Source organism: Tympanuchus pallidicinctus, unplaced genomic scaffold, assembly GCF_026119805.1.
Source record: "Tympanuchus pallidicinctus isolate F22 unplaced genomic scaffold, pur_lepc_1.0 scaffold8, whole genome shotgun sequence".
NCBI lineage: Eukaryota > Metazoa > Chordata > Aves > Galliformes > Phasianidae > Tympanuchus > Tympanuchus pallidicinctus.
Window position 1 is genome coordinate 54,269,803 of NW_026294802.1, and position 13,941 is coordinate 54,283,743.

Sequence of the window (13,941 nt, forward strand, 5' to 3'; positions counted from 1 at the left end):
GGGGAGTAAAATGATTCATCTTTCCAAGCAGTTTTGCTAAATTAATGAAACATAGGGAGGAACGTTTAGGCTTTGGAAGCTGTGCTGTCCAGACAGCAGGCTGCTTGTTGCAGCAGCCCGTACGGAAACCAGGGGGACACTTCTACCAGTTCTAATCTCATTATTAAAATAAAAAAAAAAGAACTAAAAATCCAATCCTTTGCAAACCATATTGTGAGGAGATGCTTGGCAGCTTCTCCAAAGCTGTGTGTCTGCTGCATGGCAGCTGTTGGCACTGCTGGGTTCTGCAGAAGCGCGCGGGTTGGGGAGCGCAGAGCGCTTAACCCAGCCCTCATCCCGGGGAGCGCTGGGCTGTGTCACCCCCGATGGCCCCATGGCAGCCACACAGAGCCGCATCGGCTGCGCCTTCCTGAGCGTCCAGAGGAGAGGTGAAGAAATCACGGAACGTTTTTCTCACTTGGCAGTTGTTTTCATTTCTCTGAAGTCTGCTTTGTATCAGCGCTTTGCATGTCCCACCCCTTGCTGCTGAATGAAGCCCAGCAGTTTGACTTGCTGTCCTCACGCTCTGTAAACGGGATCTGACCAGAGGTTATGGAGTGACTCAGTCACCGATTGTGCCCAGCTTCTCATCAGCAGCCACGGTCTGTCTGTGTCATTCCTGTTGACAAGCTGATGGTTTCCTAATGGAAAGAAAGCCCAGCGCTGCAGCCATGCGCGCAGCCTTGCAGCCAGGCCTGGAGCATCGGGCAGCACGTGATCCCCCTGCGGGACCATCCTGTGTGTGTGCTCGGCTCCATGGAGCTCACAGCAATTGCATTAGGTGGGAGGACGAGGCAGAGAGCTACAGACGCAGCACAGACAGGGAGAAGTAACTGCAGAGGGCTGGCAGTAGGAAGATGGAGCTTTTTGCCTCTAGCTCTGCAGTGTGAAGCCCGCTCAGTGCCTGGGGAGCTCCATCTGCAGTGCCTGGCAGTGGTCGGGCTTCAGGCCTGGCAAGGGAAGGACACGGGGCAGCTTTGACTACACTGCATGTGTTTTTTAAATGGCTCCAGTTGTGTTTCGAGGCCATTTTAGGATTTTGTGCTTCCTGCTGATAGCAGTGGCTTGTGGCTCTTGTTTGTGATGGCAAGCGAAAGGCAGCTGGGGCCAGCTGGGCTGGGCTGGACTTTGCTTCCCGATGTTTACAGCACTGTTGTCATTTGGGAGCTAACCTGCTGCTTTCAGTTTTGATCAGCCAAAATGGTTCATGAAGCCCTACAGGCCGGGAGGGGAGGAGGCACGGAGCACTGCCAGGTGAGCTGAGCCACACCACCACTGCAGTGCTTGGGGAGATCTGGGATCCCATCAGCAGGCTGTGCTGGGCTGGTCAGGGCAAAGCAAGGGCACTGCGGGTAGGGGAGGAACCTGCAGAGCTCTGCACGGTGCTTTGGGCTCAGAACCACCGTAGCATTATGCACTTCACTGCCCATTCTGGAAGAGCTTGCTTGTGCTCCCTGCCCACATGCCCTGGCCATCAACTGGGTTAGCTGTAGTGGTGCAATCAGTGCGGCCTCATGAGCTCAGGAGGATTGCAATTTTGTTAATGAGTGCATATACAGGGCCTGTCTGCTCCCAGGGATTGGGGCTAAGCTTAGCATCTGTCACAGGAAGACAGAGCGGTTTCGTGGCACTGACACAGCAGCAGTTCTGAGGGTGGGGAGAGGGCTGCTGGCTGGAAGAACAAGAATTGGTAGAGTCAGTGTTTTAAGAAATAAAACACAACAACAAAACCTAAACCCCACATTTCCAGATCAAAATTTAAGGCTAGAAATGTTTTGAATTCTCTTGGAAGACAGTAAAATAGAAATGTTGGTTTTCTGCTGAGCAGATGTAACCCATCAGAGCTGGGGAGCCACACAGCAAAGCTGGTACAGGGAGCGGGTGGGCAGAGCCAGGGCTGGGAGCAGAACCCACACTCTGCCTGCAGCAAAGCATGCCTCCGTGCACCACACTGTTCTGAACTCAGTGCCATTACACAGCTCAGGCTCTCAGTGTAGTTTCTAAATGGTTTTAACTGTTCTTGTTACCAGCACAAGCTAATGGCCTAAGGTTTATATGTTGAGGATGAGGTAAAACTGCAGGTGAGATGGCACAGCTGTGCCTCCCCATTACCTGGGGCAGAGTGAGTGCAGGGGCTGTGTGCTGTACCTGCTGCAAGGGGAAGACCTCCCAGATTCTCCCTGTAAAAATTACAAATTGACACAACATGTGAAAAAAGAGCCATTTTTGCAATGAAAATGAGCTAGAGTTTAATTTAGTTAATAACCAAGGCAAGTTAATCCTGTTCGGACAAGGATCAAACCAGTTTCAGTGCATCTGTGTCAGTGCTTTGCATGTGTCTAACCAGATAGATTCAAAATAACTTGGTTATAAAAGGAAAATGTTCTGTGCAGCTTCTGAGCTGGGGATCAGGCCGGCTGTGCTCCCATCCCACCCCAGCCCGCAGAGATGCCTGGGTCATCCTGCTGCCCTGGGCTGCTGCCTGCAGAAGGGGACGGAGGTACTGTGTTCTCCGTATGTTGGTAATGGTGGTGGGAGGTTGTTATACGTGTTAGCTTTTGTTATCACATACAACTCCTTAAAAAGACAGCTGAGAACAAATGTAGATTTCAGCTTTCATCTCTCTGAGGGAAGATGAGATCTCTCCAGCCCTGTCTGCTCTCTGGCCTGGGGGGCACATGGGAGCTGATGTGTGTCCCCACCATGGCACAGCCCTGCAGCCCTGAGTGGTGGGCAGGAGGCAGGGCTGCAGCTCCAGCGCTGCTCCTCTGTTAGTGACATTACTCACAGACTGAGACTTTGTACTTCAGAGGTCTGATTTAGACGTGTGTATCTTGGTGGCCCCGTGGCTAGTTCTGTCCTGCCAGGTGCCAAAAGGCACGCTGCATGGAGACATCCACAATTGCAAACACATTCAGAGCCCTCCGTGCACTCTCCTTGGCTTTGATGAGAGCCAGGTCTGCCCTCCTCTGCAGAGTACCGTCCTGACTGCGTTTTGAAACCACAAGCTGTGGATCTCCTTGGACGTGGAGCAGCCCGTGCTCCCACCTTCGGGAAGCCAGGCCCTGCCCTCCTGCCTGTGCACTCACAGCTGGCTCCTCAGAGCTGCTGGCAGCAGTGGCACAGTGTCACAGCCTGTATCCAGTGCTGGGAAATGGGCACAGAGTGGCACAGTGAGAGCACCGCGCCTTCCTTCCTTTCAGTCTGCGTGCTCTCGCTGTCACTGTGATGCTTTATCTGCTCTTGCTATACAGAGATTTGAATGAAATCATTTCTAGTCCATTGAAGTAGTTTTCAGAGATTAATCTTTCAAAGCATTAGCATTGATTCCTGCATGTGCGTGCCCTCTTCCGGTCTGTATCCAGGGGGAGATGCATTATCCGAGTTGGAGGAAAGCTCACTTGTCCTAATTTATTGAAAAAATAACTTCAGGTTTAAAATGGGGCTGTCATTTATGAACGCAGTTCAATCTGTTCTTCACTCCAGAGTCTTTGCTCTGACCTTTTCCGTATCTGAAACACTCTAGGCTGTGCGCTGTGTTCATTAGTTTAACTTTCGGGAGGGAGCAGCAGGTGTGGGCTGTGGATAAGGGCTGCGTGCAGGCTTGGCTCTGTGCTTATCCATGTACCCCTGGTTGGCTGCGGCAGCAATTTAATTTAGGACAGTGCCAGGATTTTTACTCGTTAGGAGTTTTTCACATTTTGTAAGTTTGAATAACCATTTGTACATCAGGTCTGGAAGGAGCTACCCCTGGCATTGCATGAAGTACACGGTGATGATGCTGGTGCTTATAAAGATGAGCTGGGGAAGCAATGCAGTGCATCCATCCCAGCCCTGCAAAGGGACCCTGCACAGGGAGACAGGGACAGCACGAGGGGCCTGGCCAGGATACAGGGAGCTGTGGGGCTGCAGGGGCTGTCCCAGCCTCTGGGGAGAAACAGCTCAGCCTTGGTGGAGTGACAAATGCAGGGAGAGCAATAAGAACTGGGAGATGATCTCTAAAGATATCTGTCCTTCTTCCTGTGAGTCTGAGACCGACGGGGACTGCAGGCAGGACCTGTTGGCTTTGTGGTGTGAAGGCTGTTCCTGAGGTCAGGTTCTGTCAGGTGTGACTGCGCAGCTCTGCAGGCAGGCGTGTCTTCCTGCTGGGGGGTTTGGGATGCTTTCAGGTTGGCCGTGACTGTGTGTAGAGGTGAGGTGCAGCTGTGTCCATGTCAGAGGCTGGAGCCGGCTGTGCAGAGCACCCAGCTGGTGACACCTCGGCTGTGTGGGGGGCTCGGAGCCACTAGCAGTGCCACAGGGCTGGGAGCACCACTGCCAGGCACTGCCCTCAGCCCTTCCTGCTGCCATCCACATCCCCATTGCAGCAGGGAATGCACAGCTGCTGTGTGTGCAGGGCAAAGCCATTCTGTGCCTTCCAAGGGCCGCTGTCCCAGCAGGTGCTGCAGCTCTGAGAGCCCCAGAAAAATCACCACCTTCGACCATGTGAATCTCTCATTCCATCTGAAAAGCAGGTTCCCATGAGAAGGATGTGTTGTATATCCCTAAAAGACACTAACATCTATCTGGCTGCAGGGCAGGCAGCAAATTGGAGGAATTAGTTTGACATCATGGTGCCACCTCTGGATGAAACATACACAATCAGAACAAACTTCAAAATTCTTCAAGCTTTTTTTTTTTTTTTTTTTAAAGAACATTTTCCTAACTTGTTAGAAAATTTTCATTGAGTTTTTTTTAACAGCATCATTCAGTCTCCAAAGTCAGTTAGGAACTATTAAACTGAGGCCGTTATATATGCCAGCGTTGTTAGAGGGACGAATGCAAACAAAGTGCTGTTTGGATGCTAAGATGTATTTGCGTGTCGGGCTCAGAGCCGTGCACTGTTGGCACTTCTTCTGTAGTTTGGATTTGAAATTCAAAACCTGAGTCCTGCAGACACTTCTTGGCTCACATTGCTGGGAGCATTAAGTGGTGTCTCTGAAGCACGACTAATAGCGCAGGGTGATACTGGATGTTTGTGGGAATGGGACTTCACTAAAAGATTTATAAAAACCTGCAGCTAATAGCAGTGTTACGTTGTAGTGAAACCTCCAGGAAGGATGATGGTGTCTCAGCGAATGTGGGGTTCTGCTGATTAGCATTACATTCCTAAGGAAAGGCCAGTGCTTGTTCAGGAGAGCAGAAGGGTGAAGCAAATTATGAGCAGAGAGACAAGTTGGCCGGCCTAGATGCTCCGTCTGGCTGCTATGAAATACAGAGTACCAGGCAGCATTGCTCAGAGGTTTGATATTCCTTCCGTGTTCTATTGGGTACGGAGCCTGACTGTGCAGAAGTGCTTGACATCAGTTGTGCTGTCTCTGGCCATCAAGCATATTTTAATAAAGAAGGTGAAGAAACCTTTTAATAACCTATAAGTTCACTTTTCTTGGTGTTTGGTCATCGGCAGGGCCTGGGTGATGTGGGCTGTTCAGCCTCACATGAGCTTTGTGCTGTCCTGAAGCAGCCCTGAGCAAACAGCCGCGCTCCAGGCAGGGCTGTGGGAGCACCGCTGTGCTGGTGAATGCGGGGCATCCCCAGAGCAGATTGAGTGGCATTGCAGCGAAATCTGTACACATCTGTACGCTGCATCTGTGGTGTGATGGTGCCATAAGCTATAGAATGTGGACTGAAAAGTTTTCAGCAGAAGCCCGTAGTGACAGTGATCCTCAGCTCCAGCAGCCTAGAGACAGTGGCCAGCTGTGCAGCTACAGTGCGTGGTGCTCAACTGTGCCACAACCCGGGCAGGCTGGAACATTCCCCAAACAGCGCTTTTTAGGACCTCCACAGCCTTTTGACTTTAACTTTTTCTAAGCTTTTTTTTTTTTTTTTTTTTTTTTTTTTTTACTTTTTTGATTTAAAATTTGGAATAAATTTGGATAATCACCGACCCTTCCATTTCCTGCTCTTCAAGGTCATTAGGGAATCTGGCTGAAAGAAGCGTGGCCATAAAGCACCGGCTTCACGGCTAATAAAATTGAGCTATCTGGGTTTAATGGCTGCAGGAGGTGAGCACGGCAGGAGGCTGAGAGTCCCCATGGCCTTAAAGCACAGGGCCAGGAAGGCAGCACCGTGATACCTGTGAGCCTCAAAGCGCAGGAGGATGGAGAGGGTGGGAATGAGTGTCCTTCATGGCAGACCCACAGCCCCAGGGGCTGTCAGCCAAAACCGCGCAGTCGGTGGGCAGCAGTCAGTGTTTGTGTCGCACAGAAGTGCACAGACAGACCGACCAACAGACCAACAGGGTGGGATGTCAGGAATGGAAATGTGGGGTATTCAGTGAGCAGAGCTTGTGCTGCCCAGCAGCGCTGCTCCCAGCACATCTGGCTCCTGCTAAAGGCCAGAGACGAGTGATTTGCGCTCGCTGCTTCCTTCCAGACTGTCTTAATAACGTGTCCAAATGTGCAAAAGGAAATACTCCAGAGCTGGGCTGCAGCGAGGACCTGGGTTCTTTTTTCCTGCTGCCTTTGCTCTCCACCCACTGCGTGTGTGAGGCTCGTTCCAAAGTTCAGGTTCTGCATTTTTATGCCTTGCCAGAGAGATAAAGTGCTCAGTAAAACTGTAACTTGACCTTACGCTTTGCCGCAGCGACGTTGTGCTGAAGGGAAAGAGGGCAGCGCCTCAGGGGGCTGCTGGCTGGGGATGGGGTGACGGCCCAAAGGCTCTGCTCAAGGGCTGCGGCCGGGCACTGCAGAGCAGGAGCCAGGTTGGCACATCCTGAATTTTTGCTCCGCTGCACAAAGGACCCCTGTGCTGCTGCTGCAGATTTGAGAGCGAAACGATTGACTGAAGCCGCTCGTTATTATTTTTGGCTACTCCAGCCATGTATCAAAAACCCGACGCTGGGTTGATGCTGGTGCCCTACTTTATAGAAGCCTTGAAAAGCAGATCGAGGACAGCGAGCTTGTCTTTGTGCCTGGCATCTGCCAGCAAAGGGTGAGCGAGCTTCAAACTGCTGCCGGGGGGAAAGGGGGGCGGCAACACGCGCTGCTCCACGTGCTCGGTGCGGAGCTCTGCCTGCGGGACCGGGCTGAGGCTGCGGGGTGGGAGGCGATGCCCGTCCCGGTATCCCGTGGGCACGGTGGGGAAGCGGCCCAGCCCGCAAGGGAGAGAAGGACCCCGCTGGCATTAGGTGGTAGAAGAGCTCTGCGTTATTCGTGTCCAAAATGATTGCTGCCCTTCCTTCGAGCTTTTGGGACCCCGCAGCCCCAGCTCTGCCCGCTTCTGGCTCCTGGGGCGGTGCCTGCCCGGCCCCGGGCCCCGCTGCACCCACACCGTTCCGGGAAAGCACTCCGGCATCTTTTTAACGCGGGACCCTTCCCCCTGCCGTCCTTCTCTCCCCGATGGCGACCGGCGGCGGCTGCCAGGTGCACGAGCCGGAGGATTGATGGTTTGCTGCAGACGTGGACGGTAGCCTTTGAAAAGTGGAAAAGGAAGCAGCCATAAATAACAGCCAGGGGACGGTGCCATGTGGTGGTTTTTCATTTACTCGATAGCCTCGCTTCGTTCTGATGAGTAATGGAGGCACCTGAATACGAATACGACAGGACGGCAGCGGCAGCCCGGCTGCGGGCGGGGTGAGGACGGGGCGGCCAGGAGAGGAGCATGCGGCGCAGCCCGGCCTCTGCTCGGGCCGCGGGGCGGCCGCACTTCACCCCCCCGGGGGCGGCGGGGGCAGAGAGCCCCGCGCGGTCCGCCCGAGACTCGGCCGCAGCCCGCAGGTGGGAGCGGGAGCCCGCGGGCCATGGCTCGCGCCGGGTGCTGCTGCAAACGCTCCTGCGTGCTGTGGATCGCGTTGCTGCGGAGGTCAGTGCCCGCCTCGGCGTTCCGACCGGGGAAAGGAACGTGCGGGCAGGGCGAACCGGGCGGCGCTGCGTCCTCCGGCCCGGTGCCCGTCCTTCGCTGGGGACAGCGGGGGGGACGGCCGGGGAAGGAGCGCAGTGGTGCGGGCTTTGCACAGATCAAGGCTCGCGGAGCCGCCGAGGTTCCCCGCAAGCAAACCGGCGCTCCGGGAGGGCTGCAGTGAGCGGAGCCGTGGGGCGGGAGCCGTGGGGCAGGGCCCGCTGCGCGCGGAGGGGCGGGAGGGCAGCGCGGGGCGGGGCGGCCGTGCTCGAGCCCGAGCTCATCCCCAGCGGCCGTTCGGGCAGGGCCGGCTCAACCCGGGCTCCGGCGGAGCGCTCCCGGGACCGGCGGGGAGCGGGGGCGGCGGGCCCGGGGCGCTCTGCCCAGCTACAGCGCAGCCAATCCGGCGACCCGGCAGCGGCGCGGCTGCCGAGCGGGGCGGGGCGGCGACCGGAGCGGGGAGCGCGGCATGGGGCGGCCGGAGCGGGGCGGCGCGGCGGAACCGGGCCCGGAGGGTGAGCAGCGCGGCGGGAGCGGTTGTGCGTGGATACGCGGGCGTGTGAGGGTGTGTGCACGCGGGTGTGTACGCGTGTGCGGCGCGGCTCCGAGCCGTGCCGCCTTGGGCACGGCCGCGGGGGTCGCGGTGTCCGGGCGGGTCTCCCCCCGTCGGCCCCGAGACCGCCCCGAGCGGAGCCGCCCCTTCCCGGCCGGCCGTTGAGCACCGCGCGGGGCAGCGCTCGGGGACGCCGGAGGCCGCTGCGGCTGCGAGCGGGGGGCCGAGCCGCGCTGTGCCCGCAGCCTGCAGCCCGATCCCAGCCCGCGCCTCTGTGCCGAGCGGTTATTTTTAGCAGCGCTCCGTCCGTGAGTCTCTGTGTTAAGAATTTGTTTTCATCATTATTTATTAAAACATGGTCGCTGCCTTAGGCAACGGGCCGCGGCTGCAGACGGGGATCGCGGCTACGCTTCGCTCGCGGTTAATCCGAAGGGAAAGATCCCGCTTTGCTTTTCTCTTTCTCGTTCGGATTCCGCCTCTCGTGTCACCCCGAGCGCAGCTGTGCCGGTCAGAAATCGGCGCCCCAAACTCCTCCCAGCTGCGGAGAGCTGCGGTGCCGTTGGGGGCGGTTGGGCCGGGCCCGGCGGGGCGTTGCTCGGCTGCACCCAGTGCCATCGCACCGCGGGCTCGGGGCTCCGAACGGCGCCTCCGGTTTGTGTCCGTTGTGTGCAGCTACAGTGCCGTTAACGGATGCTGGTGTAGGCTAATGTGGTGAGAAGTGGTCGTGTTTTGTATAGAAGTTGACTGCTCCTAAAGAAGGGAAATGATGGTGCCAGTCTGCTCTTGGAAGGAGGGAGAAGTTGCTTTTCTAACGTTTTTGCTTATTGAAACTCAGGTGGTGGTTTGGAGCCCAGTGTATTTCTTGCTGTTGGGCCTTTTTGCTGCTTGTGCAGCTTATGTCCTGCTGCACGTTGCACACTCAGCCTTGTCCCAGCCCCGTGCTGCACTGCTGAACCACCGCAGGGCTGTGCCCAGGTGTGTGTCACAGGTGGAACATCCTTCAGCTGGCAAAAAGAAGTATGAAATCTGATCAGAGCTGCCGAAGTCCTCCCAGGTGTGATTAATCCTGCTGCCAGCTGAAACTGAGAGCAGTCTGAAAACAAGGGCAGGCCTTAATAAGTTTAATTACATGTCCGTTGCATGGCTCAGTAAAGGTGTTGCGTTCCGTGCGGCAGTGTGACGCAGTGAGCTGCCCCGGGAGCCCAAAGGCTGCAGCACCTCCTGCGCTCTGTGAAAGATCAGTTTGGCCAAACACAGCAGTGCTGCCCTGGCAGGATGTGTGCAGAGTGCATGCGGGGACCTCAGCCACATGCTCAGGAAAAAGCTGCGTTCGCTGCTCCTCTGGGAGCGTGTGAGTTCCGCTGTGCTGTGCTCTCAGTTATTCCCATAACATCGCTTCAATATTTATTTGTCGAATGGAAGCAACGTGCTCTGTGGGGTGAGGCATTAGGGAAGGAATGGCTGAGAACTGCGGCAGCGGCCGGGAGGTCAGTGGGAGGCAGCTCTGTGTCACATCCGTCCCCAGGAGATGGGACGTGGCCCTGTGCCGGGCAGTCAGCAGCACAGGGCCATTTCTGCAGCAGAGCCCAGTGGGGCTGGGACGTCCCTTGGTCTGCTGGTGCTCCCGCAGTGGAATGGAAGGAGGCTGAAAAAAAGCTCTTAGTTTTTTTTTCCACGTTTGGATTTACGTTTTGTCTGCTCCCAGCTGACTTCTGTGCTCAGTTCCATCTTTCAAATGTATCGGGAGCGTTTCCATCACAAACCACAGAAGTCAGCAGCTGTGTGGTTTCAGGCAGGTGAGGTCCTGAAAAAAAAAAACCGCTGGGGTTGCCCCTCAGAGGGCTTGTCTTCACAAGAGAGCAATTCTGGAAGCAGGCTGTATAAGTTGACCACACAACTCCAGGGTAACTTGGTGTAGACAGGCCCTATGTTTCTTTCCCTGTGCCCTCAGCCGCGTGTATCTGTCTGCTCCTGAGGGAACGTGGAGTCCATTGCGGCCCAGGGCTGATCCTGTCCCCACTGCCACGCTGCAGCCTCGCAGTGTCACAGGGAGGGGGAAGCTGCTGCTCCCAGCTGGTGTGAATGCAGAGCCCTGGCTGGGGTTGGGCTGCTGTCAGCCCCACAACACCTGGCACCCGGCTTCTGGTGGCTCACGAGGGAAGCGGTGGGGTGGGAGTGCATCTTTCTGCCCGGTAATGTTTTATGGCTTTTATTATTTAGAACAGCAATCCTCTCTCATTGCTCTTAGGCAGTAAACCTCTCCCTTTAATAACCAGAGCCTGGCTGTCTCTGTGTAGGGTTCTCAGGTCAGTGCCACTAGCAGTAATGTTATTTCTCTTTAGAACTAATGTGGTGCTTTATGAGATTTTTTTTCCCCTCCATTTCAACTGAGCTTTAGGTACATAGAAAGGGATTACAATAAGGCCCGTGGCAAAAGAACTGCATGTGCTGCTTGGAAGAGGGGATCTTGCTGTGAGTTGTCTTTGGGCAGCTGTCTGTTCCCACTGTATTAAAACAAAGGTGCAAGGACTGGATCTGATCAGCTCATGTAAGCCGGGATGCTGTTTTACTGTTATTTCTGCACTTGTTGCTGCAGGAGGGGCTGTGGGTGCAGCTCTGCGACCACAGGGAGCCACGTCCTGCCTGGCCCTGCGTGAAGCCGAGGGGTCCCAGGGTGGGCAGTGCATCTCCCTGAGCCAGGAACAACCTGCAGCCTGCAGTGGGACGTGTGGGAGCTGGGACAGAGGCAGCAAGCATCTTCCAGGGAGTGGCTCATGCCGCTGATGTCCTGTTCCTCACTAACAGTCATGGGAAATGTTTTCTCCTCTGGGTCAGAGTGTGAAGATGTGAGGACGCAGTGTCCTTCCCTGCATTCGCTTCCTGCTGTGCTCCCCAGGGCCCGGCCGTTGCAGTGACACCAGGCCTGGGGATGCTGGCGCTGCCCCTGGGAGCCTCTGGCAGAGAGACCTCAGCCTTCATCTGGAATCTCAAGCAAGAGCCTCTAATGGCTGGCACCTGCTAGCTTGAGGATACCCAGAGGCGTATGCGGAGTATGGAGGGGTAGAAATAAATGTTTATTGAATATGGTGAGAACATAATGTGTCCCAAGAAGCTCCTGCGTGGTGCTTCTTTGTGCTGCACATCTGCACTCCCAACCGTGGCCTTGCAGCTGCAGTAATTTTGGATGAAAAACACCCTTGGTTTGTTTTAATCTCAACAAAAAAATCTGTGCCAGCATGAAGCAGTCGGGCTCGGTGCGTTACAGCATGCAGTTCCTCAGCTGTAGGTTTGGGTTACCAATATTTTTATATGCCCAGACGAGTGCAGTGCCAGCTCAGTTGCTTAGCTCTTCTAATTTCATCTGTAAATTACAGAATGAAGCCTTCCTGTGGATGCCCAGTGCTGAGCTTATTGGGGCTGAGCTGTCTGTTCTGGGGCTGCTAGGTGTTAGCATGGTGCTCAGCACCCGGGGGGAACCTGATCCATTTGCCCATCCTAGAGCTCATCTACAGTACTGCTCAGAGGAAGCCGATATGGATCCTTTTCTGTGAAAATAGTGTAAAATTGCCACAAAGTACTGGGAATGACTGTGCTCTGTTCTTAAAGATCAATTTATTCACTATAGAGATACAGGGTGAATGGGCCGCTTAGAGAATTGCTGATGGGATGGAGAGGTTTTTGCTTCTGAGCCACTGTTTGTGATTCCGTATGGGTCTGTATTAACCCTGGGCTTCTAACATTTGAGGGCTGTTGGTTGTTCCCTGAGCAGAGATGCCTGTGTGGCCATGCGGGTCTCTGCAGACCCCTCAGCAGGTGCCACCATGCTGGTCCTGGCCATCAGCCCTGCAGGGTCTCCTCCATCCACGCCATCAAGCAGCCTGGGTGGGATGACCCCGCTGCAGGCTGGTCCTTATCACCCTGGGTCTGACCGTGGCCTGAATCTTAATGCCAAATCTTCCAGTGCTGTTTATCTTAGACTTGACTTTGGCTGTTCTTAAGATTGCGCTTGGCATGTGAGTCACTGGAAGCCATGAATTTTGCATGCACTATTGACATTTCTGTGTTTTGGTCAGCTTTGTTCTGGAGACTGACAAAACTCAATACTCACAGGCAAAGCAATCTGATGGAGAATATTAGGAGCACTGTGCTGAGAATATCTCAAGTTGCCTTTATTTCTGTCCTTCCGTGCCTTTGAATAGAGCAGCATGCTCTTTCTGGACAGACAGACCTACACATGGTCTCTTTGGAAGACTCAGAGTACTTGCCAGAGGTTTGAAAGGTCAGAGTTTGCTGAGATCAGAGCTTTTGTGAGCTGCCATACATGGGAACATTTTATGTGGTGCAGACTACAGAGAAAGCAACTGCTCCCTCTGCTCTCTTTATTTTTCCCTTGCCACTTTGTGGCTGTCTTGTGTTTTCCCTGGGAGTATCTAGCTATCTTTCTTTTTGTTTTTTTCCCCCCCTCGAGCACTCTGATTTTGCTATAAGAGTTACAGTACCATTGATTGTATTGGCTGCCTCTGAAAATGGTGTGCTGCTTGCTGTCTGTGGGCTCCCTGCTGCTAAATGCTGCCAGTGGGACTCCGGAGCATTTAGATCAATCGATAGGGCTATCATGGCTTTATTTTCCACACTCTCCCATCCTGGGGTCGTGTGTGACAGTAGGATGGAGCACACGAGTCCTCAGATTGTTGGTTACAGAGTGAGAATCTGCACACTGACTGCATCTGTGGTACAGCTGTATGCGTGCCTGGAGGGGGGGAAGGGTGCCTGTGCACAGGGGGATGCTATTCTGGGCCATCTCTTATCTCACAGCAAAAAATTCATAGGAATATTCTGCAGTTGTTGTTAACAGATAGGCTTCACCATTTCTCTGGGCAGGAAAGCATCCACTGATAGGGTTGCATTTTTCCTCCAGATCCCATCTAATGCCGAGGCTGAAAGAATCGCGCTCCCACGAGTCTCTGCTCAGTCCCAGTAGTGCTGTTGAGGCTTTGGATCTCAGCATGGAGGAAGAAGTGGTCATCAAGCCTGTCCACAGCAGCATCCTGGGACAAGACTACTGCTTTGAGGTAAGGAGCACATCATCTGTGTGCCGTGTAACAAAGCTGGCTGGGGAGCCGGGCGTTGGATCGTGCCGTTGGCTTTTGCTGTTACAGAGCATTTCTGCTCTGAATCGTTACGCAGAGACGATTCCATGGGCAGAAAATTACTTCATCTTTCCAAGGGGGAGCATATCCACAAATCAGAGCAGGTCTTTGCAGTGTAACCATTGTCGCAGCAGGGTATGCTCATGACACGGGTGCTGGACTGCTTAGCATTGTGTATTAGCAGAGCATAAACGTGTAGTTCATGTTCATGCAGATATCAGAAGGTGTTCTTCTCTATTCCAAGCTTACAAAACGTTATTTGTGGTCACAAAGACTGCTTTTGTCAGTGGAAGTGTTGAGGACTTTGTCCAGAAAACTCAA

General features: G+C 54.4%; 1 protein-coding gene across 8 annotated transcripts in view; it reads left to right on the forward strand.

Annotated features, from left to right (window-relative positions):
• The window catches only part of DAB2IP (DAB2 interacting protein), a 146,876-nt gene that overhangs the window by 101,241 nt on the left and 31,694 nt on the right, over positions 1-13,941 (forward strand). For 4 of the 8 annotated variants that reach the window (XM_052669688.1, XM_052669687.1, XM_052669685.1 and 1 more), the window contains exon 4: positions 13,389-13,542. In XM_052669688.1, the coding sequence (XP_052525648.1) occupies positions 13,389-13,542 (154 nt within the window). Of the gene's footprint in view, positions 1-1,202; positions 1,294-6,652; positions 7,012-7,858; positions 7,882-8,357; positions 8,433-13,388; positions 13,543-13,941 lie in introns of those variants that run through there. The other 4 variants (XM_052669691.1, XM_052669689.1, XM_052669690.1 and 1 more) reach the window with 4 other exon arrangements.